At 37.5% G+C, this 26,159-nt stretch overlaps 1 protein-coding gene across 1 annotated transcript; it reads left to right on the top strand.

Moving 5' to 3' along the window:
- Window positions 1-1,545: 1,545 nt before the first annotated feature.
- On the top strand, window positions 1,546-25,301 carry PRELID3A (PRELI domain containing 3A). Its single transcript, XM_070747505.1, has 6 exons — window positions 1,546-1,842; window positions 10,976-11,144; window positions 11,412-11,501; window positions 11,936-12,006; window positions 12,094-12,196; window positions 22,935-25,301. The coding sequence occupies exons 1-6, from the start codon at window positions 1,811-1,813 to the stop codon at window positions 23,025-23,027; spliced, it is 558 nt and encodes a 185-aa protein (XP_070603606.1). The 5' UTR covers window positions 1,546-1,810; the 3' UTR covers window positions 23,028-25,301.
- Window positions 25,302-26,159: the final 858 nt, after the last annotated feature.

Genomic DNA, 26,159 nt, shown 5'->3' with positions numbered 1-26,159 from the left:
GGTTACTTTTTTTTCCTGGTCTAACCAGTGTTCCCTCTAATTTTATTTTGGGGTGGGCGGAAAAGTATAGTGTCTGAGCGGCAGTCCCTTTGGGACTGGGCGGCACAGAAATAATAAATAAACAAACAAACAAAAAACCCACCCTGTTTTGCCTCACAGAATTTCACAATAAAATACTGTACTGTGTGTCTATAACAGTGAGCTCATAATAGGGCAACTCTATCAATATCAAAATGCCACTTAAATAGTTGAGCTAGTTTCAAACTAGATTTTGATTTTCTTTCTCTCTTCCTTACTCCCATTCTTTTTCTTTCTCTTTTCCTTCCTCTCTTTTTTCTATCTGTTTCTCTCTCTTCCTCTCTCTCTCCTTCCCTCTCACTCTTTCCCTCTCGGCTTCTGGGCAGGTTTGGAAAACTCTGAGTTGATGATGATTTTTAAGTGAGCGATTGCTCACTGCTCAGCTTAGAGGGAACTATGGGTCTAACCTTCCTCCAGAAAAATATATATTTATATATAATGGCATGGTAGGTGTGACTGCTGCCCATGCTGAACCAGCTTGACCTGGAATATATGTGATACTTTGAGTTCTAGGACATTCTGACCAGCAGCAAAGTTTTATCTTGGTATTTGTTCACACTATTACATCACTACATGACTGCTCTACCTTTCTTCTAGGAAAAGGACTTAAAAGTATGTTTCACTAAAGATATGTAATCTGCGGAATAAAGGAGTTTAAATTATAAGGAAGTAGATTTGTACTAAACATTTGCAAAAAAAATCCTAATATTAAATACTAACTCAGTTGGCTGAACTGCCACAGACGTCTGGGGTTGCACTACATATAGTAGCAGTAAGGTAACTGAGCTGAAATTGCACAATGCTCGCTGTCAACTTTGTCCCAAATACCTATTAAGTGAACTTGCTCATCTGATATACTTAAGTTTCTTTTTCTGTTTTAATTAAAATGAATGATCCAATACGATGAATTATTAAATTTGGTGGCATTTAGCCAGGCCATATATTAAATGCAAATGTTCTGTAAAGTAAGTGCTGCCCATTCGGGAAATACGTTCTACCGCAGTGTTTCTCAACGTTCGCTATCTTCAAGACATCTGGACTTCAACTTCCAGAATTCCCCAGCCAGCATGGCTGGCTGATGAATTCTGGGAATTGAAGTCCAGACCTCGAAAGTTGCCTATGATTTCGTTAGCAATTGTCCCGATAAAGCGAGTACCGGATTGCCTCTTTCCTCAAAATAAAAATCCAGCAAACTCGAGATTTATTATTATTTTGCTTTCGGCAGACACTCGACTCGACCGAGGTTACCTTTTAATAAAACTTAACACGCGCAGTCACTTCAAGCAACGAAAAGCTTTAGGAAAAGAGGAGAAGGGGGGGCGGGGAGCCGGCCGCTCACAGAGGCGGGGCGGGGCCTAGCCGCGTAGTAACGACCGACAAGGTCGGGTAGGCAAAGTGGGCTCTTCTATGACTTGTGGACTTCAACTCCCAGAATTCCTGAGCTAGCATGATTGGCTTAAGAATTCTGGGAGTTGAAGTCCACAAGTCATAGAAGAGTCAACTTTGCCTACCCCTGGACAAGGTGAACTCGGCGTTCTCCGGCTTCAAGGGCGGCCCGCCTTTTCTCGCCTGCCGGAGCCGAGCGTGGTTGAGTCAAGAGATGGTCTCGGCCCTTGCCTTGGTGACGCAGATGCTGACGTCACCGGTCACATTCCTATCCGGGGAAACTCCGCCTTTTCCTTCTGAGCCTTGAAGCTGGTGCCTTCCGCCGCCGCCGCCACTTCTTTGCAGGATGAAGATCTGGAGCTCGGAACACGAATTCGGGTAAGGGAGGGCGGCAGGGGCGCTCGGGTTCGGCGGGGACGTAGCTGGGCATCCAACACGGGTCCCCTTCCCTAGCCTGCTCTGCGAAAGATCGCCAGCTTTTCCTAAGCTTGCTATCTTGCCGTCCCTTTAAATTCCCTTTTAACGGGAAAGGTTGAAGATGGGATCCACTCTGCTGGCGTTAATGAAATCATGGTTTATTTCTCATGGGCTAATCCATAATAACCCAGGATTTAACAAACCATCCCGCCTGGATCCCCGGAACGTTCTCTTAAAGGTACAAAGAGGCAGCCTCGTTTGGACTGGAGGTTTATTAAACAAGAGACTGGAAAGTCTCTGAAATGGTAGAGGATCTCCCGCTTGAGCAGGGCGCTGGACTAGATGACCTCTAGGGTCCCTTCCAGTGTGAACGCAGCCCGTAACTCCCAACCTATTGGGTAGCTTTGTTTGTCGACCTCACAGTCGTGATGTCGAAGAAAACTTCAGTCTTAGGTGAAATGTGGGATGAGCTTTAAAACTTGCCCGGTATTGGTGGGTGGGTGTAGATAGAGGTACACTCATTTTAATTTCAATAATAATAATAATAATAATAATAATAATAATAATAATAATAATAATAATAATAATAATAATAATTATTATTATTATTATTATTATTATTATTAATTAGATTTGTAAGGCATTAATTCAGTAATTTTGATTTCTTTAAGGCATTAATTCAGTATTTATAGTAACTATAGTAGTACAAATCTACTATAGTAACTATAGTAATTAATTTAGTATTTATAGTAAGGGATAAACTTACCCGTTATCACGTTTCTGTACAGTGTCTGGTTAGATTGCATAAGCCTTAAGATTGCCCCTCCGCCTCCTGTTTCCTTCCTGTCCTTATTGCAGGGTTACAGTAGTTCTTGATTTGCCCTCTAATGGAAACTGGTAAGAGGACACTTCTGCTTGGATGCTGGAAGGTCATCAAATTGGTGTTTTCTTCCTCTAGAAACGTGTGTGATCCCGGTTGGGTAGCCCTTTGTGGATGATCTTAAAAAACCTTACCTGCTCTGAGGTTTTTTAGAAATAGTCTTCTGATCAGCGTGCAATTTTTATAAGCAGTTTGATTAAGATTTAATCCTAAATCTTCCTCTCTGGCCTCCACTGTTTTGGCTTTTTTGAGTCTGCTTTGGTCATGAAAGATCCAGAATTTGGACTGGGATTTTTCAAAAATGTCAAAACAGTGGGGGCCAGAAAGGAAGATTTAGGATTAGTGTCACTTAATCAAGCTGTTTATTTGTCATCTTTTTTAGTAGTTTGACCTCTCTGAGATCAATTTATATAAAACAATTTTTTAGCATGTCAAGGAAAGGTGGCTAAAAGTAAGATATAGTGTTGTGTTGTGTCTTCAAATATCTGATAAGGAGGAAATAAATTCATGATCCAATCATTTTGGAATTTTCTAAGTAGAGAAAATAGGACACTGTAAAAGTTGCCTTTGTAATCATCTGTGGGATAATTTTTGTTTTGCATGAACAAAAGTTATGTTTTCTCTCTAGCAAAATTTTGTTTCTTGCATGGAAATTAGAATTACGGTTTTCTCAAAGTCATGTGATACATTTGGTTTACATTTAAAAGCTTCAGTGATTGTCTTGTCATGAATAGCAGATACCTAAAAGTATTTGCTATTTTTAAGTAGCATAATATGCTAGTAAATAGCTATGCTATTATAAAATGATTATATGAAGTTTCATGATAAACCATAGGTCTTCCGTATTCAGTGATTTTTCCCCAGAACCTCATATAGTTCTTCCAGCTGATAGTCTGTCTGTGTGTGGGTGTCTGATTAATGAATATGAATAAGGCCAACATAGTATATTTCAGCTATTCTAATTTTCAGCTTCTGAGTGATTCTAAAAAGTGCTGCAACTTTAAGCATCACATTGAAGGTAATGAATTGATGTCTTAAAAACATTCACACCTTTTTTTAGACTCCATGAAAGGCTAAAGAAAAAGAGGGGTAGTGATTTCTGACAGTCTCAAAATGGGTGAACAGTGCAGTCAGGCGGTAGGGAAAGCAAGTAAGATGCTTGGCTGCATAGCTAGAGGTGTAACAAGCAGGAAGAGGGAGATTATGATCCCGCTATATAGAATGCTGGTGAGGCCACATTTGGAATACTGTGTTCAGTTCTGGAGACCTCACCTACAAAAAGATATTGACAAAATTGAACGGGTCCAAAGACGGGCTACAAGAATGGTGGAAGGTCTTAAGCATAAAACGTATCAGGAAAGACTTAATGAACTCAATCTGTATAGTCTGGAGGACAGAAGGAAAAGTGGGGACATGATCGAAACATTTAAATATATTAAAGGGTTAAAAAAGGTCCAGGAGGGAAGTGTTTTTAATAGGAAAGTGAACACAAGAACAAGGGGACACAATCTGAAGTTAGTTGGGGGAAAGATCAAAAGCAACATGAGAAAATATTATTTTACGGAAAGAGTAGTAGATCCTTGGAACAAACTTCCAGCAGACGTGGTAGATAAATCCACAGTAACTGAATGTAAACATGTCTGGGATAAACATATATCCATCCTAAGATAAAATACAGAAAATAGTATAAGGGCAGACTAGATGGACCATGAGGTCTTTTCTGCCGTCAGACTTCTATGTTTCTATGTTTCTATGAGGGTACTTTAATAAATGGCAAAGTGGTTCTGAAGTATTTAATTTTTTTTGGTAGCATGAGTTAAGTATGCCACTCTCCTTGTGACGTTTGTTCCCCCCTGAATGTTTAAGGACATCTGATAGTGAACTTACCCTTTATCACGTTTCTGCACAATGCCTAGTTAGATTGCATAAGTTTAAGATTGCACATATTGGAATGGTGAAAATCTTGTAATCTCGTTACTGACATTTCAACAATTTTAAATCTGCATTTTGATTTTGCAATAGATATAATTTGATGAGAATACAAACCTGTGGTTGCCGTTTCCTACCAAAATTTATAGGACCCTCTTTGAATTACTGTATATCCATAATATTCTGCTAGAAGAGGACTTTTTCATTAATATGTGAAATAATTCCTTGGTAGAGAGCATGATTTTTTAGAATGAAAATTCAAGACAGTGCTACTTATATTTAATATATATCAATGCTCCTTCCACTAGAAATGGAAAGAACAGGTGGATACATTTTTAAGACAAATGTATGGCAAATGGCAATTTGTGGTGCAGAGGTAGCAGGTAGCATGTGAGCAGTGGTTTTAAAAAAAGAATATTTATCTCAGTAATTTAACATGGCTGTCTGTCTGAATGTGTTTTTGCCTAATTTATTGTATACAAATGAGTGTTGGGTATATCAAAAGAAATATAAAGATAATGACTTTAGTAGAAATTGGCTATTTTAAACTCTAATAAAGCAAAAAAAGGCAAAGTTAAGAGGAAGGGGATAGCTTATAAATTTATTGAAATAAGAATGCATTTTGTTGAATGAACATTGAGTACAAACACGAGCAAGTACTTTAAAAGAAGAATGTTGAGATGGCTTGGTCATAGAAAAAGAATGAGGATCAAATTGCAAAACAAGTATGTGAAGGGGAAGACAAAGTACATTAGAGTTGCATGGAGTTGATGAATTACCTCTTCAAAAAGAGATCCATGAGTGATTTAAAGAATAACATATAGAAAAGATAAAAAACCGAAACTTGGACATGTATTGAAGGTGTGTCTTCCTGGCCTTTTTGTTTTTGTCTTTTAAATCTTTTGTTTATGTGTTACCCTTTTTCTAAGATTTGCATAACATTGCTTAACTAGACAAAGAACTGCATGATTGGTATGATATATCTCAGTGAGCCAACACCCCAGAATAGCTGTCATCTTGCCAAAATTTATCTAAGGTTAAATCCCGAAACTTGGGATAGCAAATTTGAGTGATGTAATATAACGTATATTATACTTATCTTGAGTTGTTAAAAATCACATTATTATTTGTCTGACATTTAGTATCAAACATTTCATTTTCAGCAAAAGCCTCAATCTGTATAGAAGTGCCAGAAGATAAACTATATAAGTAGAGCTCACTTAAAAACAATAATTCGGACTAGAATTTCTATCACTAAACAATGAAATTATGACTGATGTCACATGATCAGATTTCTTAATTTCAACAATCTCGGCAGTTCTAGTTGCTGTTCTTAAGCAAAGATCATGGTGGTTAAATGAGCACCTCATATGATTGGGACTTGTGACTTCTTACCAGCTTCCAGAAAATAAAGACAATGGGGAAGCTGATAGGAAGTTGCAATGCTTGTTCGGTGGCTTTACAAGCAGGGCAGCAGGTGTTTGAGAACATGGGATGCAGAAATATGTGTGGGTATGTGTGGGTACTTTGTTGTGGTGTGAGCCCAGCATGGACCGGAGCACCCCATCAAACCCTGCACCAGTTAACAGCAGTGTCCTCCAAGGCAGCGTTTTAGGACCCACACACTTTCTACTGTACTAAATGACCTTTGTGATGATATTATAAGCAGCTGCGTCCTCTTTGCTGATGACATAAAATTATTTAACACCATCGACAATGCTGCTGCCCTACAAAGCAACCTTGACTATGTGCCAGAATGGTTGAACAGTTGGCAACTCCAAATCTCAATCAACAAATGCTCTATCCTACACATTGTCCAACAAAAATCAGAACACCCAATACTGTAACAGCATTGCCAACAAGGCATTAAGAGTTGTTAACCTAATCTTGTGAAGCTTCTTCTCCGGTAACATGCTGCAAACTAGGGCATACAAAACCTTTTCTAGACCAATTCTCGAATACTGCTCGTCTGCATGGAATCCACACTGTATATCAGATATTAATGCAATTGAGCAAGTCCAAAGTTATTTCACAGGAAGAGTACTCCACTCTTCTGCTCGCAGTAAAATACCTTATACCACCAGGCTTGAAATTTTGGGCTTGGACAACCTAGAACTACGCCGCTTATGGTCTGACCTAAGTGTAGTACACAAAATTGTCTGCTACAACATTGTATCTGTCAATGACTACTTCACCTTCAATTGCAGTAATACACAAGCAAACAATAGATACAAACTCAAGGTAAACCGCTTCAAACTAATACAACTTCAGCAACAGAGTGGTCAATGCCTGGCATGCATTACCTGAATCTATTGTTACATCCTCAAGCCTCTATAACTTTAAAACTGTCTACTGTGGACCTCACCCCATTCCTAAGGGGTCTGTAAGGGGCATGTATAAGTGCAACAGCGTGCCTACCATCCCTGTCCTACTATCCCCATTTATTTGTAGCCATTTCTGGTGTCCATGTCCATGTTTATATATATATACCTGTTATCTTGTACATGTTTGCAACCAGATAGTTGGCTGCCTACCTGCCCGGGCCCATAGTTTGGGATTTCTTTGATTGAAAGAACAATGAGAATGATTTACCTTAGTAACTTGCAACCTTCCATACTGGTTTCCCCGTTGACTTTCTAATAAAAAGCTAGCAAAGAAGGTCACAAATGGCGATCACAGGATGCTATAAGTGTAAGCCAGTTACCAAGCACTTGAATTGTAGTCATGTAATTGCAGGAGTATTGAGATGGTCACAAATAGGAATACTGGTTGCAAGTATCATTTGTCAACCCTGTCCTAACTTTAAATAGTTGCTGAATAAGTGGCTGTTAACCAATAAGGACCAGTATGCATTCTTGCCAAAAGAAAAATTACTGTCAGCTGTTCAGATTTGGAAAGAAAGAATGGAATGTTCTGGTACACTGAATAAGATTGTATTACTGATATGAATTGGCGAAATTCTTGTTGGAATTATTTATCCTGTGTAAGACTCATGCTAAAAGATATGTTTCATTAATTTGAAATTGCCAGTGCGCATCAGAAAAGAGAGCATTTTGAGCACTTTATTTTATTTTTATCCTGCTTGTATTATTCTTTATAAATAACTCAAGGTGGCAAACACTGTTTACTGTAAGCTGTGCGCGTGCGCACACATGCGCCCCAAAATACCCCCTGCGCACCCTTTTCCATGGGCGCGCATTCCCCATCCCCCTGCCAGCCCACGTAGGGGGGGCAGGGAGGCGCCGGCAGTAGACATGGGTGGAAGGAAAGGGAGCCGCGGCCGCCCCTGCGTCCCCACGGTGCCTTCGGCCCCATCATGCCCCTGGCCTCACGGCGCTGCCCCCCGCCCGCCTGATCCGCCACCTCTCCGGCTTTCTCCCACGGCAGTCGCTTTAGGGGCTGCGGCTTCTCCTCATCCGTGCTCCCAGCCAGGGGGCTGCGAGAGAGGGTTTTATTATTAATTTCTTTTAATAAAAAAGAAGGGAATTTTTTCTATCTATCTATCTACCTACCTACCTACCTACCTACCTACCTATTTATACTTCTATGCCGCCCAGACCCAAAGGGACTGCCGCTCACACATTATACTTTTCCGCCCACACCGGAAAAAAATTAGAGGGAACATTAGGGGCAAACATACTTAATACTCCTCCTCCCTCTTCCTATTTTTCCCACAACAACAATGCTGTGAAAGGAAGTGGTTGGACTGAGAGAATGACTGACCCAAAGTCCTCCAGCCAGTTTTTCATGTCTTAAGACCAGAGGTCTTCAAATATCTGGGAGTTGAAGACCACAAGTCTTACAGTTGCCAGGTTTGGGGTCCCCTGTCTAAGACAATTTTAGAATTGACGGTCTCCTCGTTCCTAACTACTAGACTACCCTGGCTTTTCCCCTGTGTTGGAAGAAATATTATTGCTCCTCAATTAAGAACCAAAATGATTGAAAATAGAGCCAACAAAGTAAATTTTATTGGCAGGCCCTGATTATAGAAATCACAGACCTTCTCACCGAGGAACTGCAGAATTAAGCATGGTTATAGATAGATGTTAGACATATGGTTTGTTACTCCTAAGAAAGATTAAGAAAAAATATAAATTATAGTGAAACCTTTGCATAAGAATGCCTTTTAATATGATGGCGAGTAACCTTGTTCTAGTGGTCCAGTATTCCTTCACACAATTAAGATTTCCTCTTGCTGTATTATTCAGTCAGCACATTTTAAAAACAATGTACTTTAATATATCTGCATGCTTCCTCCTCTCACCTCATTCTGTTAATATTCTGAGACAAGTCAGTTGTTCTGGTTTCTGTTACCTGTTACTTCAAGGACATTGCCTTCACTTCAAATTCTATTGCACAGTTCAATTTTAAATTATGGGAGAGCTGTTAAGCAAAAGAATAAATGAATTAAACCTCTAGGCAAGTGTTAATTATCAAGAGAATCTAACGGAAGCTGGAACTATGTATATTTTAGCTATGTATATTTTAGCATATGGGAACTGCAACAGAGCCGCTTAAAAGAGAGGTGTGAAACAAGTGATTCTATAGAAGAATGTTCTGTTCTTTCAATTCAAGTGGTCTAGAGGTGCTTCTAAAATCAAAGTCCAGCTGACATGTTCAGAATAGACACATGTTATGTGCTGACATATATTCAGCAGCCCGAGGCAAGTAGGGAACAAAGGTTGTGAGTTGTAGTTTGGTTTATCATTAGATACTTCCAGACTTAGCAGCAATAGTTTTCAAACTGACCTATCAGTAGTTTCTTGAATAGGCATACATGGTATCATGATGCCTTTGTCAGGTATTTCATTTGCACAGGCAGTTTTCTGGAGCTATCAGAATTCAGCATAAATGGAAAATATAAATAGACAGATGAAAGCTTTCTAGGAATTAAAAAACTACCAGAAATATGGTAAAACAGACAAACTAATAGAAATGACAGAATATTTCCACGTCAGGTGGTGAAGTGGATGTGACACAAGACTAAAAACTACTTTAAAAACTCCTAACTGTAATTGCAACCATTTCTAAATACATAGTTGGCACTGGTGATTGCCGGAGCTCTGTTTTAAGAAAATCTTAAAATCTTACAGGATTGAATTTATAATCTGAAAGATTTTCCTCTGAATACAGTAGGTCACTCCTAGATAGGAACTTTCTACAGAGAAAATTTGTCTTGTTAGTTTTTAAAATGAATATTTGCATTGGTATTGTAATAGTATGGTGTTCTTGTAATGCTGCTCATACTAAAACAAATTCTGATTCAATTCTTCCAATTGAAGAATATAAAGTAGAATCAACATTAAAAGTACATAAAGATAAAGTTTCCCCCGTACATGCGTGCTAGTTGTTTCCGGGTCTAGGGGCGGTGCTCATCTCCATTTTTAGGCCAAAGAGCCTGCGCTGTCCAAAGATGTCTCCGTGATCATGTGGCCGACATGAGCGCTGTTAATATGATGGAGCGCTGCATGGAATGTTGTTACCTTCCCACAAAGTGTTTCCTATTTTTCTACTTGCATTTCTTACATGCTTTCAAACTGCTAGGTTGACAGACGCTGGAACAAGTAACAGGAACTTCTTTATAAAATTAGCACTTCATTTTATTGTACCGTGGTACCTCTACCTAACAACGCCTCTACTTACGAACTTTTCTAGATAAGAACCGGGTGTTCAAGATTTTTGTGCCTCTTCTCATGAACCATTTCCCACTTACAAACCCGAGACTCTGAAATGGTAACCGGAAAAGGCAGGGAGAAACCTCCATGGGGCCTCTTTAGGAATCTCTTGGGAGGAAACAGGGCCGGAAAAGGCGGGGGGAAATCTCTGTGGGGCCTCTCTAGGAATCTCTTGGGAGGAAACAGGGCCTCCACCCTCCCTGTGCTTTCCCCAATCGCAAGCATTATTTGCTTTTACATTGATTGCTACGGGAAAAATTGCTTCTTCTTACGAACTTTTCTACTTAAGAACCTGGTCACGGAACAAATTAAGTTCGTAAGTAGAGGTACCACTGTACATTAATTTTATGTTGAGCTACACTTATGTCCTTTGGAGTGCAGATGTGGAAGGTTTTTTAAAAAAAAAAATGCATACATTTACTTTCTCCTAACTTACATAATATGGATGGGAAAAGTTGGGAGAAGAATTAAAAAATAAGGAGATTTAGGAAATACTGATTCCTTTGGGGGGGGGCATTCTTTAACACAAATTAAAATAATTGCTACTTGCATTGAACCTTCTTAATAAAGATGTATATTGATTAATTCTGTTGTTTTTTATTTTTCTCAGGCATCCATGGGACACTGTAATAAAAGCTGCAATGAGAAAATATCCCAATCCTATGAACCCATCAGTGGTAGGAGTTGATGTCCTGGACCGAAACCTTGATAATCAAGGAAGATTACATAGTCATCGATTACTTAGTACAGAATGGGGTCTACCAAATATTGTAAAAGCTGTAAGTTACAAAAGCCAGAGATAAACAAAAACAAAACAAATAGAATGTTTTTTACTAATTAACTTACCTTCTTGGCTTCATAATACAATTGTTGCTTTTGACCTTGCATGATTATAATGATATTTAATATCGTTTTGTTCAGAGAAAGAATTAGTGTCTGTGAGACACTGTGAGGAACCATACTTTTAAAGATTTATATTTATTGCATAATTTCTGCTCATGTAATTTTGGATTAATTTTAATTTGTTTCTTCTTCTTTTTTTCAAGATTCTGGGAACAAATAGAACTGTTACATACATTAAAGAGCATTCAGTAGTTGATCCAGTGGAAAAGAAAATGGTATTGAGCTCCACAAATGTAAGTTATGAAATCTATTGCTTTTTTGCTTGTTGAATGTTATCTCTGGGTGTCGTTAATACAATGAAGATTCTTTTAAAAATATAGTTGTAAGACCAAAGTAGTAAATGAGGACAGAACCGCTAGATAATATTCAGTATCTCTGAAATATAAGATTTAGGAAAAATAATGCTAGGGATTGCAGATTTGAGAGTAGGGTGAACATTCTAAAACAATCACAATCAATTATTCTAGTTAAATATTGATATTTAAACTGTGAGCCTTGAATCTCTTCAGGCTACAGCCCCCAACAACGGATTTGAGATTTCACCATTTTTAGAATGGTCCTTTTATTTAAGGAATTGCAGAATCTAATTTTCAGATTTTTTTCTTTTAATATGAAAGAGTAAGTCAGAAATGATGGATTAACTAATTTCTGTCTTTATTTTTCAAAGATAACGCTTACAAACCTTGTATCAGTGGATGAACGATTAGTTTATACACCTCACCCTGAAAATCCTGAAAAGTAAGTTTAGATGTTCTTGCTTAAACAAAGCATGAAAATTAAGAATCCGTTGTGGTCTAACTTTTTGATTTTTTTCCTCTTCCCTAGGACTCTTCTAACTCAAGAAGCAATTATAACAGTAAAAGGTGTTAGTCTTAGTAGTTATTTGGAAACTTTAATGGCCAACACAATATCGTCCAATGCTAGAAAGGTAGGCATATACAACATTTATTGTGTTACTGATTCTATAATGATTCCTTTTTAAAGACTTAATTAGTACACATTGTCAATCCATTGGGTTTTAGGATAGATGGAATCCAAGATTACCTTAATTAAAAACCTTTTAACAGAAATAAAGGAGTAATCAAAATGCAAGACTATTTATAATAGTTTTTTCCAGCATGATGCCATCTAGACATTTTGGATTATAATCCAATGTATAAATTGTCTGGGAGTGATGAGTTAAATTGAACAAAAGTACTTTATTCAACATTTTGAAAAAAAATGGTAACATGATGCGTGATGGATTGCCCATTCACAAACCATTTGTGCTTCTGGCAGCCTAAAATATTCAGTCTTTTAAAATTTGGGATTGAGTCCTTTGGGTAATTTGGGATTGAGTTCTTTGGGATTGGGTGGCATAGAAGTGAAATAAAATAAAATAATTGCAGAGCATATTTATCACAGAAGCTTTTACCTACAGCTAAACACCATTTTATTTTTAAAAGGAAGTCATGGAATTCAGGGGATTCTTAAAAGGGCAGCGCCGGACTTACCCGGCAGGCAAGCTTTGCTGGAGGGACCGGGAGACACGGTCCCTCATGGCGGCCGCCATCTTGGATACCGGGTGAAGTCTCGCGATGCGAGACTTCGCTCGGGAGATCAGGGCCTGATTGGCCAGGCTCCTGATTGGTCCGGGCGGGGCCTGCTTGCCCTATATAAGGGCGAGCAGGCCCGGGGCTCTCCCTTTTCGCCCGGACTGCAGAGCTGAGCAGACACCCGCCCGCCCTCCACTATTTCGCAGTGTGCTTAGGGGTCGCCCTTAGGGGGCCGAATGGGAATTTTTTGCAGTTCTGCCTCTTAGCAGAGCTGTTTTTTCGCCCATTCCACACTGAGGTGATGGATGTGCGGTTAGGGGGTGCTTGCATTAATTAGGTTAATTGGCTTACCTTTGGTCATTTGGGTAGGCAGGTTAGGGGCGGAAAACTGGGGTGGTTTAGCAACCGCGCGTTCTCCCTTGGGCATCTTTGGGGATGATTGACAGGTTCTCCGCAAGCTCATGGAGGGAGTTTCTGCCTGAGCAGCTGGGGGGAACTTGTCTTTGGGTCCTGCACCTTTAATTCCCGGATTCCGGTTAGCCGGTGGGACCCCCCTCATGCACAGCATGGCAGGGTCGCAGGTGACGGCCTGGCCCTCACCTGGACTTGCATCGAGATACGCCCATGAGTTGCCCAGGAATGTTTTTTGGCATAACGTCATTTCCGCCCCGGAAGTAGTTGTTTGACCCTGCAGGTCCATTTCCGGGTCATAGTTGTTTATGCTAATTTATGCAAAGTATTGAATAAATTATGCAAATTTATGTTAATAAAAATGACCCAATTTAAATCCAGCTCTTGTGTCCGTGTCGTTACTCCGTCTCTCCAGCAAATAACAATTATGAAGCTGCAATGTAGTAACTTCCTTCTAATTTGATTTTTAAACATTAAGAATGAGATAAGAGGCTTGAGGATAGGCCAAAGAAATGTCTGAGGCCCCTATTGGAATTTAAATCCAACCCATCTGAAAATCACAAAATTGGTGAATGGTAGGGAAACATCGCATTAAATATTCAATCAAATTTTTAAAAAGCAAGATTAAGAAAAGGAAAACCAGTGGTATTTTAGACAACATTCTTACTATTTAGAGGTTATGATTAAAATTGCAGGTGGTATTGCATATGTATTGATGATTGGGAACAATGTGCTAGGTTTCCTAGGTTTCAGCATGGCTCTTCTTATGTTCTTATGTTCCTTTTCATATATATTTCTCTGTGTGTATGTGCTGGTTAAAATGGATATTTACAGCTAGAGGAGTATAATGTGTGTGGTTGAGATATAATCAGATATTCTTTTTGAACTTGAATTGGAAATGTGGCAGCTAGCCTTCTGAACATAGATCAAAATATAGTATTTCTTATTGCTAATTAGCTTCCTCAGTGGGTTTCTAAAGACACATAGGATTACAGAGGAAGCACGCCAATCACCTTCTTGCCATTTTTAGCCTCGAAAGCAGAAGAGAGGCGAAAGAAAGGTGTTTATTTATTCATGTCTTTGGTTCATATTATGCATTAGCAACTGTTTAAGGCAGCAGTTAGCACCGCATGGTATGATATGATGTGAGCATCTTCCTGAGGGAAATATGGGAATAGGAGAATTGTTTCCAAGGTTTTTTAGATTAAAATTGCCCAAATGTCATGGAATATAAGCTGGAAAAAATGTGCAAAGTCTTGATTTTCTCAAGGTTACAAGCTTGTAGAGACCATTCAGTAGTTCAGTGATGATGAACCTTTTCTGGCTTGGGTGCCAAAAGGGTGTGTGCTCACGATAGCGTGCGTGTGAGTGCCCATACCCATAATGCAGTGCCCTCTCCTGTACATGCGCCCAACCCCCACACTGCCCCCACTTGCCCCCACGCACATGCGCACAGGCTTCACTGAAGCCTCGGGACTTCCAGTAGGCCTGTTGGGCCATTTTTTGCCGTCCCCAGGGTTCAGGAGGTTTTTCTTGAAGCCTGGGGAGAACAAAAATGGCCGAAATCTGAAAATCAGCTGACCAGCGTGCATATGAGTGCTGGAGCTGACGTGGCAATGCCTCGTCATGACTCCATGTGCCACCCGTGGTACGCCTGCCAAAGGTTCGCCATCACTGCAATAGTTCTTTCTTCTCCTCCCCTGGTTTCTTTGCAAATATAATCTGGCAACTACAATGTGGAACTCAATTCAGCTGTTCCATAGATGGTGTCATTAGACAACTCTCATTCAGTGTATCCAAAATAGCCAGTATGATTGCTTTCTAAATTCAGTTAAGTATGAACAACATGGCATACTTTCTGTTATGGCTTCATTCCATTGAGAATAGTCTGCTGCTTTAAGGAAAGCTGAAGTCAAGAATTGGCCTGCCTCCTTTTTACTCTCTGTCCCTCACTTATAGATTAGTGCAGATTGCAAACATCTGCTTTGTTTAGTGATAAATGAAAAAAGATATTAAGGTTGCAAAACAGTTACTTTAAATAATTGATGCTGCCTTTAAAATAAAGTGTAATACACACAGTCCATATGTTCGAGACATTGATGATATAAACCTGTCTCCTCCACCTATTGCTGGTCTTCATTGGGCATGATGGTTTAAGCTTCTGAAAATTAAGGTTTTGCAATATATTGAAAGGTACAAGTTTCCCATTCTGTGTTAGTGGGTAAGGGAGAGCTAGCATTATAAGCAAGGCATCTTTTTCAATAATTTCTAGTGTTTAATTTCAAATAATAAATATGGAGACTAATTCGTGGTATTTTCACGTAAATTAACACCTAAAATGTTACTTGGATGATACTTTTCTAACATTTATTTTATTTAGAAATGTATTTCCACATTTACGCTATTCACTCCTTTAATGGCTTTAGGTAATTTACAAAAATTGTAATAATAAACAATAAACAATGCCGTCTGGTGGGACCCAGGGGAAGAACCTTTTCTGTGGTGGCCCCGACCCTCTGGAACCAGCTCCCCCCAGAGATTAGGATTGCCCCCACCCTCCTTGCCTTTCGTAAACTCCTTAAAACCCACCTCTGCCATCAGGCATGGGGGAATTGAGACATCTCCCCCAGGCCTATATAGTTTATGCATGGTATGTTTGTGTGTATGTCTTGTTTTTTAAATAAGGGGTTTTTAGATATTTTTAAATATTAGATTTGTTGTACATTGTTTTTATTATTGTTGTGAGCCGCTCCGAGTCTATGGAGAGGGGCGGCATACAAATCTAATAATAGAATAGAATAGAATAGAATTTTATTGGCCAAGTGTGATTGGACACACAAGGAATTTGTCTTGGTGCATATGCTCTCAGCGTACATAAAATAAAATATACATTTGTCAAGAATCATGTGGTACAACACTTAATGATTGTCATAGGGGTCAAATAAGCAATGAAGAAGCAATATTAATAAAAATCTTAGGATATAAGCAACAAGTTACAGTCATACAGTCAACATGGGAGGAAATGGGTGAAAGGAATGATGAGAAAAACTAGTAGAATAGAAGTGCAGATTTAGTAGAAAGTCTGACAGTGTTGAGTGAATTATTTGTTTAGTAGAGTGATGGCGTTCAGAAAAAAACTGTTCTTGTGTCTAGTTGTAAATAAACAAACAAGCAAACAAACAAACAAACAAACAAACAAACAAATAGACAGGTCTGACAATCTGCAAGTCCTCCTTTTCCCTGTGACCTTTGGTTTCTCTTAATTGCATGTTATCAATGTTTGCTATGAAATCTAACTTTGGGTTCTGTGAGGTGTGATACTTATGTCCTTTAGAATTTAATTAGAAATGAATGGTAAAATGTCAATTAAGTAGCTCGCTCTTATAAAGCCTTTTTTTTTAAAAAAAAAGATCCATATGAGATGCTATTCACAGAATTTTGGGAAATACGAGAAACAATCCATTTTACATTTACCTACCCGTTTACAAAATTGTCAATCCATTACTTGACCTAGTCATTTGCCTGCAGATTTTCTGCAGTTTCTGTTTTCTGTGCTAATTCTGAGACCACTAAACAGTCAATTTGTCTGTATTTTTTACTCATTCAGCTGAGGTAACTTTAATTTTGTAACCAAGTGTCTAGATGGCAGTTTTTTAAAAAGAATTGATGACACATAATCTCAAATTGATTTTAAAAACAAACGAGCAACAATACAAGTTGATGTTAAAAACAAATGAGCAACAACACAGTTGGCTCAGTTGGCTCTTCAATATTAGTATGATGGGATGCATTTTTATATTAGATGCTGTGAAAATCCCGCTTTGCTATATGCTATATAACTTTTTTCGGGATACTCTTGTTTGCTATAGCTATGCAATTAAAATGTTTAATTTTACAAGAGGCTCTTATAGTGTAGGTTTGATGATGGAATAACTGTTTGCTGCAAGTTGTACATTTTTTCTGTGTTGCTCCAGGGGTGGGATGCTCTTGAATGGACAATTCAACATTCTGAAAATGTTCTAAGCTAGCAGTCTCTTTCTACAGCTGCATTTTGTACTAACTAGTGGTAATGTCAGAATTTGTTATCTTGGTATATAGCATTTCAGCTTCTAGCAAGTACATGCATGTTGTGGTGATGTACCTTTAAAAAGTTGCATGCTTTTATATGTATATACACACATTGCATATAGAGCAATAGTGCCCTTAATTCCTTAATAATGGAATCATGGCTCCTTTGGTATCTAAATAGTTTGTCATAGGAAGAATCTTAATCTTAAGAGGATCGATTTAAAGTTATGTTTATCTTCTTTGTTGTCACTTTTTGTGTAAAAAGAACATTATTAGAATGCTGAAAGAAATTTCTTTTCTGACATTTCTACATTGAATTGTTTGAAGAGCTCTATTGTAGCAGTACTTGTCAAATCAGATGGCCTTAATTCCTTAATAATGGAATAATGTTTCAGGTCTAGGCATTGCAAAGCTAGATGTGAAATAACTGTACAATGAAGAGTTACATTCAAATCCTTGATTGCTTAACATGTACCATTTGAAGTCAATATTGGTTTCTGCGGAGAGCGGCAGCATACAAATCTAATAAATTATTATTATTATTATTATTATTATTATTATTATTATTATTATTATTATTCAGTTGACTTTTGCGGAATATTTCTGTAGAACAGGGGTGTCAAACGTCCTTATGACTTTTTTCCCATTTGCTAAACCGAGGGTGGTGGTGCATCTGGCCTATGGGCCGCGAATTTGACACCCCTGCTGTAGAAATATGATGCCAACTGTATTTATTTAGTTAATTGATTATGTGCCAAGAAGTCATTATCAACTTGTAACAACCACATGGATTTTTATGTATGGTGATCTCTTAACAGAACATTTATATAGCTTGTGCTGAAAGCTGTACAAATATGTTCAGTGTACTCTGATTATCAGGTTAAGTATATGGATTCCCGTTGCTAGAATTTAACATAGTTGGATGCTATCCAAAACCTCCTCATGAAGAAGTGGGGAAGGTAGCAGACTGCATACATGTCATGATATATCTACGTCAGACTATAAGTACTATACTTACCCCACAGAAAGACAAGATTGCTTCCTGAAAATAATTGGGTGATATTAAAGTTACAGTGATACCTTGTCTTACAAACTTAATTGGTTCCGGGATGAGGTTTTTAAGGTGAAAAGTTTGTAAGACGAAACAGTGTTTCCCATAGGAATCAATGGAAAAGCGATTAATGCGTGCAAGCCCAAAATTCACCCCTTTTGCCAGCCGAAGCGCCCGTTTTTGTGCTGCTGGGATTCCCCTGAGGCTCCCCTCCATAGGAAACCCCACCTCTGTTCTTCTGTGTTTTTGCGATGCTGCAGGGGAATCCCAGCAGGGGAATCTCAGCATCGCAAAAATGAGCACTTCACTGGCAATGGAAGTCCGGAGGTGGGGTTTCCCATGGAGGGGAGCCTCAGGGGAATCCCAGCAGCACAAAAATGGGTGCTTCGCTGGCAACGGAAGTCTGGAGGTGGGCCATCCCAGCGGCGGCAGTGGGTTTGTAAGGTGAAAATAGTTTGTAAGAAGAGGCAAAAAAAATCTTAAACCTCGGGTTTGTATCTCAAAAAGTTTGTATGACGAGGCGTTTGTAAGACGAGGTATCACTGTATTTTGAAGATTGGACTTTATTTGGAAAAAAGGCTACTTGTCTGACGGATGTAACTCTTTTGTGACATCTCAATAGTTATTTTCTTCCCTTCACAAACAGTTGCCTCCTTCCTTGACCTCATATCCACATTCCTTCCTTCCTTCCTCCCTTCCTCCCTCCCTCCCTCCCTCCCTCCCTCCCTCCCTTTCTTCCTATGTGATTCTATATGATTCTTCATCTGGAGAATGGTTTATATCAGGGATCCCCAACCTTTTGGGCTTCAGGGACCACCAAGGTCATAATTTAGAATTCCGCAGACCACCAAATTCATAATTTTAAATCCCGTGGACCCCAATTCATAATTTTAAGTCTCACAGACCACTAATATGAATTTTTTTTAAAAAAGGTTAAATACATTTATATAATAATGATTAGAGGACTTCCATTTTATTAATATGAAAATCATAAATGCTTATTTAATCATAACAAAATCTTTAAAGGTTGTTTAATTGTGACAAATTATTAAAGGTAGTGTAATTATTACAAAATAATTGACGGTGACCTGAAGCTTATTTGATGGTGGCTTGCTGATGTTGGTGGGAAAGTCAGTCCCATATTCCAGAGCTATAGCTTCCCTTCCCTTCCTCCCCTCCCCTTCCTTTCCTTTTCTTTCCTTTCCTTTCTTCCTCCTGGACTGGATTTATTACTCTCAGACATATCTGGCCCAGGGACCAAGATTTCTCCACGGACCACCAAAATTTTCGCGTGGACCACCAGTGGTCCACAGACCATGGGTTGGTGACCTGTGGTTTATATGGCAGAATGTTTGATATATGGTGATGAATTAATGGATTTATTTGCATCACAGTCTTATTCAATCAATAATACCAGTTTTGTCTATTTATGGAGTGTGATTTTTTTTTTGTACATCACATATTCAAGCCTGTAAAACACTTATTATTTATTGGCAATGTTGAAAATTTCCAGCTGGTGAGTTAACCTGGTTTAAACGTAAAACCTGGGCATAAAATTTCATCCAGAATTATATTTTTCTATCTACTTATTTTGAAAATTAGTAGCCTTGGTGAACCATGTCTTCAATTAATCACTGTCTTCCTTTGGATAAATGCATTAGATATTGTCATCTTAATTATTTATAGATACCTAATAGTTTTTGTGCTTTTAAAGTGAGCAGTCATACATAACCTTTTGGCTTTACTTGCGTAATATTTTTCATAAAAGTATTGCTTTTCCATAATAAAAGTATTGATTTTATTTTTCTCCAATTAAATAGCTTGTTTTCAAAGGTACATATTTTAGCTTATGATAAAATTGTCAGTTATCTATAGAAATTAATTTAGATTAGGCCCTTGTTTCTATCAATCTTGGAATAGAATCATTTAATTTCTTTGCTTAATATCCTAATTTATATGTAATTGAAATATATACAGAGAAGGTGCAATATTTGTAATTATTTTAAAATTGTGATTTTTGGAGTGTGTGTATATAGTATGAAAATGGTACATGCTCACCATATCTTTTTAGTTGCCCTTAAATTAAAAACCATTAACATTGTGTCAATTTTGTATTACCATCATATGCATAAACATATCAAAGGTGCATGTCTATTGGCAAATCTGCTTGCTTACAGTGTATATTAATTAATACACTATTTTTAAGTATATTGCAAACTAATTCTTTGCCAGGATGGCTCTACCCATAACTAAGTTTATTAAATTTATGTGCCTCCTTCAACTGCTATAAATGAAAGAATAACTGTTCATTGCAACATAAACTTGGGAATTCAGACATTTGCTTATTTATCAGTATAATTGGAATTTTCTGAAATCAAATTGTCATTTCACTTCCTATAATTTATTTAAATATAAAATCCCCAAATTTTAGTTAGCCTGGAATTTTGTTGACAAAGGTGAGAGATTTGAAGTAATGTTTACAATTTCTAAAAACTGATATATTTTGACAATCTTTCACTGTAAGAATGCAACGGTTCATGCTGTGTTTTACAATCAACTAGTGAATGTCTTCTTTCAGCATGTTATTTTTCTATGTTGATCATTAATTTTCATCATTTAAAAAAATATCTTTATCTAGAAATTTTAAAAGTAGATCTGAACTATGTAATTAGCAATACTGAAGTATGTTCAGATAGTAGTTTAAAGATGGTTGATTTACAATTAAAAATGTTGACATGTTTGCTGTTAATATGGAAATGTTAACAATGAATATAGTTTGCAAAAATGTGAAATTGCCTGAGAAAATATATAGGGTTATTGATTTGAATGCTCTTTAATAATTATGCAGTTTGTAGCATATCTCTACCAAAAAGCCTTTTATTAAGATATACTATAGTACTGAATTTAGATAATGAACTCACCCTAGATTCTTTTGGGAAAAGTTATGGCAGCTAAGTTATCATAAATTCAGGATCAGTTATACTATTGCAAGTCTAAAGTTGGAGTATGGATAATTCTTAAGGCTCAGCCTTGAATTTGCTATATTTACTTGGTGTATTTTTCCTCACATCATACAGTAATTAAACTTCTATTAAGAATTCACATTTTTGCAATTTAAGGACAATACATGCAAGTAGTACAATAATTTAGTAAGATGAAAACAGTGGTAAGCACCATCTGATTATTTTTTTTAATAAAATCAAAATTCTTGATTTGAGTTGTAGGTTTTGCAGTCATCATAGTAGGTGGGGCATAGTAAGCAGTTCTAATTTACAGAACTATAGTAAACTTGGTAGCTGGAATATAAGCAGGTAGAATGTAGTTGATCTTGATTACAATCAAAAAAGGAGTAGGTAGGCTTTGGATAACTTTAGCACAAATGACAAATTATTGCCAGGAAATTACTGCCAGCTAATTCACTGTGTGTACTTGTGACATGGCTGTTACTTCATGTTGATGAAAACTTAGGTGTAGGTTTAGCTCTCTAAGGTGATTTGATTCTAAGTATTTATGATATTTTTAAAAGTCTGAAATTTTATTGAACATAGTTGATAGTTATTCACTTTCTATACATTTATCTAAGTGGCAATAAAGGACTAGTTGGAACTTTAGCTGAGCTACCGTATTTATAATCTACCTAAATGCCCTTAAAACAGGTTGATGTACAAGTGTATTAACTTCAAAGATCAAAATATTAGTAAAACAGGACTAGCCATAAATGAATATTCAATAGTTATAAATTAGATAGGGTTTTGTATTAGTTTTAAAATAATTAAAAAATCATTAAAATTTTTAGACAATTTTTTCCCCAGCAATTCTAGAGCTGTGAACACGTTGAAAGGTTCTGGATTCTTAGTCCATTGTATTCCTCCCATGGTTTCTAATGTCTTCCTTTAATTTTCTCAATGTTGGAAATAGATAGCAAATTTTCCTGAGGTCTGAGGTGTGACAAACTGGATTTTGAAATAACCTCAAGGACTGCAGAATTCTGTAGCATTATTTTCTAGGAATAGCCCTTGAAGTATTATTTCAATTCCGGAAGAGGAAAAAAAAGGAATCAGGTCAAGGAATTTTGTCATTTACAAAAAGCAAAAAGATAGTCTAATGTATTTTCTTTGTTGAGATTGTGTGATAATGGCGAGTACAGCAATTCCAGTATTCCAGTGGCTTGTGGGAAAAAAATCAGAACTTCTTGATTAGGACTTGGATCGTTGATATGTTTTGTTCTGGAAATATTTGTGTATCCAATTTGTCCTTAACAGTCATCTACAAACGTTTGAAACTTCATATTTGATTTGCTGGATTGAGAATGTTATTCATTGCCATTCTTAGCATGCAATCTCATAATTTATTTGGCAAGGACATTTTTAGTAGAAAAATGGTATCATTAGTTTAAAAATTCAAGATTTTCTAAACAAGTTAAAATTAATGATGTTTCTTAAGAGGAGCAGCAATAAACCTATCGTTTCAATAGGGCTAAATAATACAGCAACTTTTTTTTTATAATCTAGGGGTTTATTCTTGGGTTATGCCAGAGGAAAGTTTTACATGCTTAGCATTGTTTCCAGTCGGTCAAATAATCTTTTCTTTTTCCATTACAGGGGCGTGAAGCTTTAGAATGGGTGATTGGTGAACTAACTTCAACACGAGACAGTATGAAATCCACAATGGCAGCTGCTTCGATGGAAAACTGATGAACTGTCACAATCTTTATTTTTCCATTTAATTTTTTATTACTGTTGTTGCTGAAGCAAATACTCCTTACTTTTTTGGATATACATATGTAGGCAGGCAGAGAGAATGAAAGAGTCTGTTAATTTATAATTAGTTTTAAAGGACACATTTTTTTCATAACACTGAAGGATTTGGGGAACCCACTGCATAATAATCAAGCTTATTTTTATGTTTTTATATGGATTCGAGATATAGTTACCTAATTCCCCACAAGACAGTGGTCTCAAATTCAAGCTATTTACATGGATTTCAAACTGAATGATGATTAGTCTACATAAATACCAAGCTTTGTTTTGATAGAGCTATGTGAATACACTTTTTGGAATGTTCTGTTCTTTTTGCTGCTTGAAACTTAGCATTTATTTATTTAAGTACAGTTGTAGTTGTGTGGTGAAGTACACAGGTACCAAAACTATGGAGACTCGGTCAACCTGTAGTGGCTATTTATTTAAGGGGGTGGGGGTAGAATGTCAGTCCAAAATGATGTTTTTCAAACTTGAACAACTTTGTAGACTAACTCCAAGTATTCTGGGAGTTGAAGTCCACATATGCTAAAGTTATCAATTTTGAAAAACATTGATCCTGAAGAGATACACCAGTGATGGTGAACCTTTTGTTTCTTGGGTGTTGAAAAAGCGTGGGCTATCGTGCATGTTCGAGTGCCCACAATCATAATTCAATGCCTAAGGAGGGCGAAAACAGCTTCCCCTGCCCCCCAGAGGCTCTCGGGAGGCAGGAAATGACCTGTTTCCCAACTTCTGGTGGGCCCAGTAGGCTTGTGTTTTGCCCTCCCCAGGCTCCAAAGGCTTCCCTGGAGCTTGGAAAGGGTAAAAACGCTGTCCCCCACCTGTCTGGGGGCTCTCTGGAAGCCAAAAATGTCTTCCCATAGCTTCTGTGTGAGCCAAAAATCAGCTGATCGGCACACACACGCATGTTGGAGCTGATCTAGGGCAACAGCTTGCGTGTCAGCAGATAGATGTGCCGCCTGTGGCACCCATGCCATAGGTTCGCCATCACTGAGATACACTGTAGAAGCATACTCTGATTAATTTCCTTAATTTTGCAGCATGGCCTCTTGTTTTAAAGAAGCCTGTTTGGAGAATATACCAAGCGGTGTTCCTTGGGGAGTTATATTGTTTGTTTCAGGTTTCTGTGGTATTGTTTTTGCACTGTTTGTAGAGGGCTGAACAAGAAATGCCAACATTTTACCTCTTTATTTATATTCAAAGCACTGCTAAAATAGGGGAGCAGATATTTTGCTACAAGCTAGTAATCTGAATATTTTCTTGCCAGCTCATATTTAGTGCATTATTTATTTTGAAATGGATTTGTTCTAATCGTTTGTAGAAAAGCCAACTAACACCTCAGAGGGAAATACTAGAAATAAAAAGTTGGTAGATATATTTTTATACACGTAGGATAACTTGCTTGCTTAGCTCATTATTTCACATTATGGATTTGAAAGTTGCAAAAAGGTTTTCAATACCAGTCTGTATTCCGCATCCTACTTTGAGAATTGAGTTTCTCTTGTCCATATAACTGTATCTTTCACATGTAGTGAAACACAAGTTATTGCTCTTTGGAGCCAACAGCCTTCATAAAGTTAGTTCAAATATTGGTTCCAAATTTCAAAATTCAGTGAAATGTTCCAATACAAATTAGAAATAGTTTTATTAATGAAGACAAATTGGAGAACAGCTTTTTAAAAGTTATGTCAGAGAGGATGCAGTAAAAATTGGCTTGAATATGGCAAAAAATAGAATTAGTTTTCAGTCATTTTTAAAGCTAAGTTTTGTTTGCATATCATTACATTTCATATAATTTAAGTTTTGTATTTTATGCTCTGCACCACTTCCAGCAACTAATAGCAACTGTATACAGGTGTCTTTACATGTTCATTGTTTGCCAATGTTAGTTGCATGTTCAGATGTTTGGCTCATATTGTCCTTGAATCCATTTGGTCCTTAATTGGTTTTGTAACCTCTTCCTTATTTGTATATGTTTTTTGTTTGTATTTAAAAATTCCTCAGATGTAATCTTTGCAAATTACAATTTAAGACAAAGCTATGTATCTTCAAAAGATGTAGAAGTGTTTGGAATAGATGAAACTGTTTATGCCATGACCAGAGACATATTTTTATTTTCTGATTGGCTATTAAAATAGAAAAAATACTATCTTCCCTGATAATGGGGTCCAGTTTCTAGAATAAAGAAATTTTGATTTTTAAAAGAAATGAGTAGAGTGATTATTGGAAAACATTTGTTTTTCTGTTTTGGACAGTTACATCAAAATATCTGGTTTGGTTAATGTAGAAAACTGCCATGAACAAGTACTTTTAAAATAACATTACTGTAGTGAGGGGAAACATTGAGGCACACTATTCTAGGTCATTATTTTGTGATTTGATTGTGAGTTCTACAAAGCAGCAAATCATGCCATTAGTGATATCTTGTCTTACAAACTTAATTGGTTCTGGGACGAGGTTCTTAAGGTGAAAAGTTTGTAAGACGAAACAATGTTTCCCATAGGAATCAATGGAAAAGCGATTAATGCAAGCCCCAAATTCACCCCTTTTGCCAGCCGAAGCATCCATTTTTGTGCTGCTGGGATTCCCCTGAGGTTCCCCTCCATAGGAAACCCCACCTCCAGACTTCTCTGTTTTTGCGATGCTGCAGAGGAATCCCAGCATTGCAAAAACATGCGCTTCGCTGGCAACGGAAATCCGGAGGTGGGGTTTCCCATGAAGGGGAGCCTCAGGGAAATTCCAGCAGCACAAAAACGGGTGCTTCACTGGCAATGGGAGTCCGGAGGCGGGGCATCCCAGCGGCGGTGGTGGGTTTGTAAGATGAAAATAGTTTGTAAGAAGAGACAAAAAAATCTTAAACCCCGGGTTTGTATCTCGAAAAGTTTGTATGATGAGGCGTTTGTAAGATGAGGTATCACTGTATTTCTGAAATTATAAATTAGTATGGCTCACCTAGAGATGGCAAAAAGTCTTGTTTCCTTAGAAAAGCAATTTTTTTATGTCAGTTGTTGAACAGGATAACCATATGCTGAGTCATAAATTTTTTTAAAAGCACTAGAAAGGGTA

Source organism: Erythrolamprus reginae, chromosome 3 (genome assembly GCF_031021105.1).
Source record: "Erythrolamprus reginae isolate rEryReg1 chromosome 3, rEryReg1.hap1, whole genome shotgun sequence".
In the NCBI taxonomy this organism is placed as follows: Eukaryota; Metazoa; Chordata; class Lepidosauria; order Squamata; family Dipsadidae; genus Erythrolamprus; species Erythrolamprus reginae.
The sequence above is the reverse complement of the archived record's forward strand: the minus strand, read 5'-3'. Positions and strand labels throughout refer to the sequence as shown.

What these genes read in the sequence shown, in the direction of transcription:
- PRELID3A (XM_070747505.1), top strand. Translation starts at nt 1,811, where the DNA reads ATGAAGATCTGGAGCTCGGAACACGAATTCGG. An exon ending in TACCAAATATTGTAAAAGCT is followed by an intron (nt 11,145 to 11,411) that starts GTAAGTTACAAA and finishes CTTTTTTTCAAG; the next exon opens with ATTCTGGGAACAAATAGAAC. An exon ending in CACCCTGAAAATCCTGAAAA is followed by an intron (nt 12,007 to 12,093) that starts GTAAGTTTAGAT and finishes CCTCTTCCCTAG; the next exon opens with GACTCTTCTAACTCAAGAAG.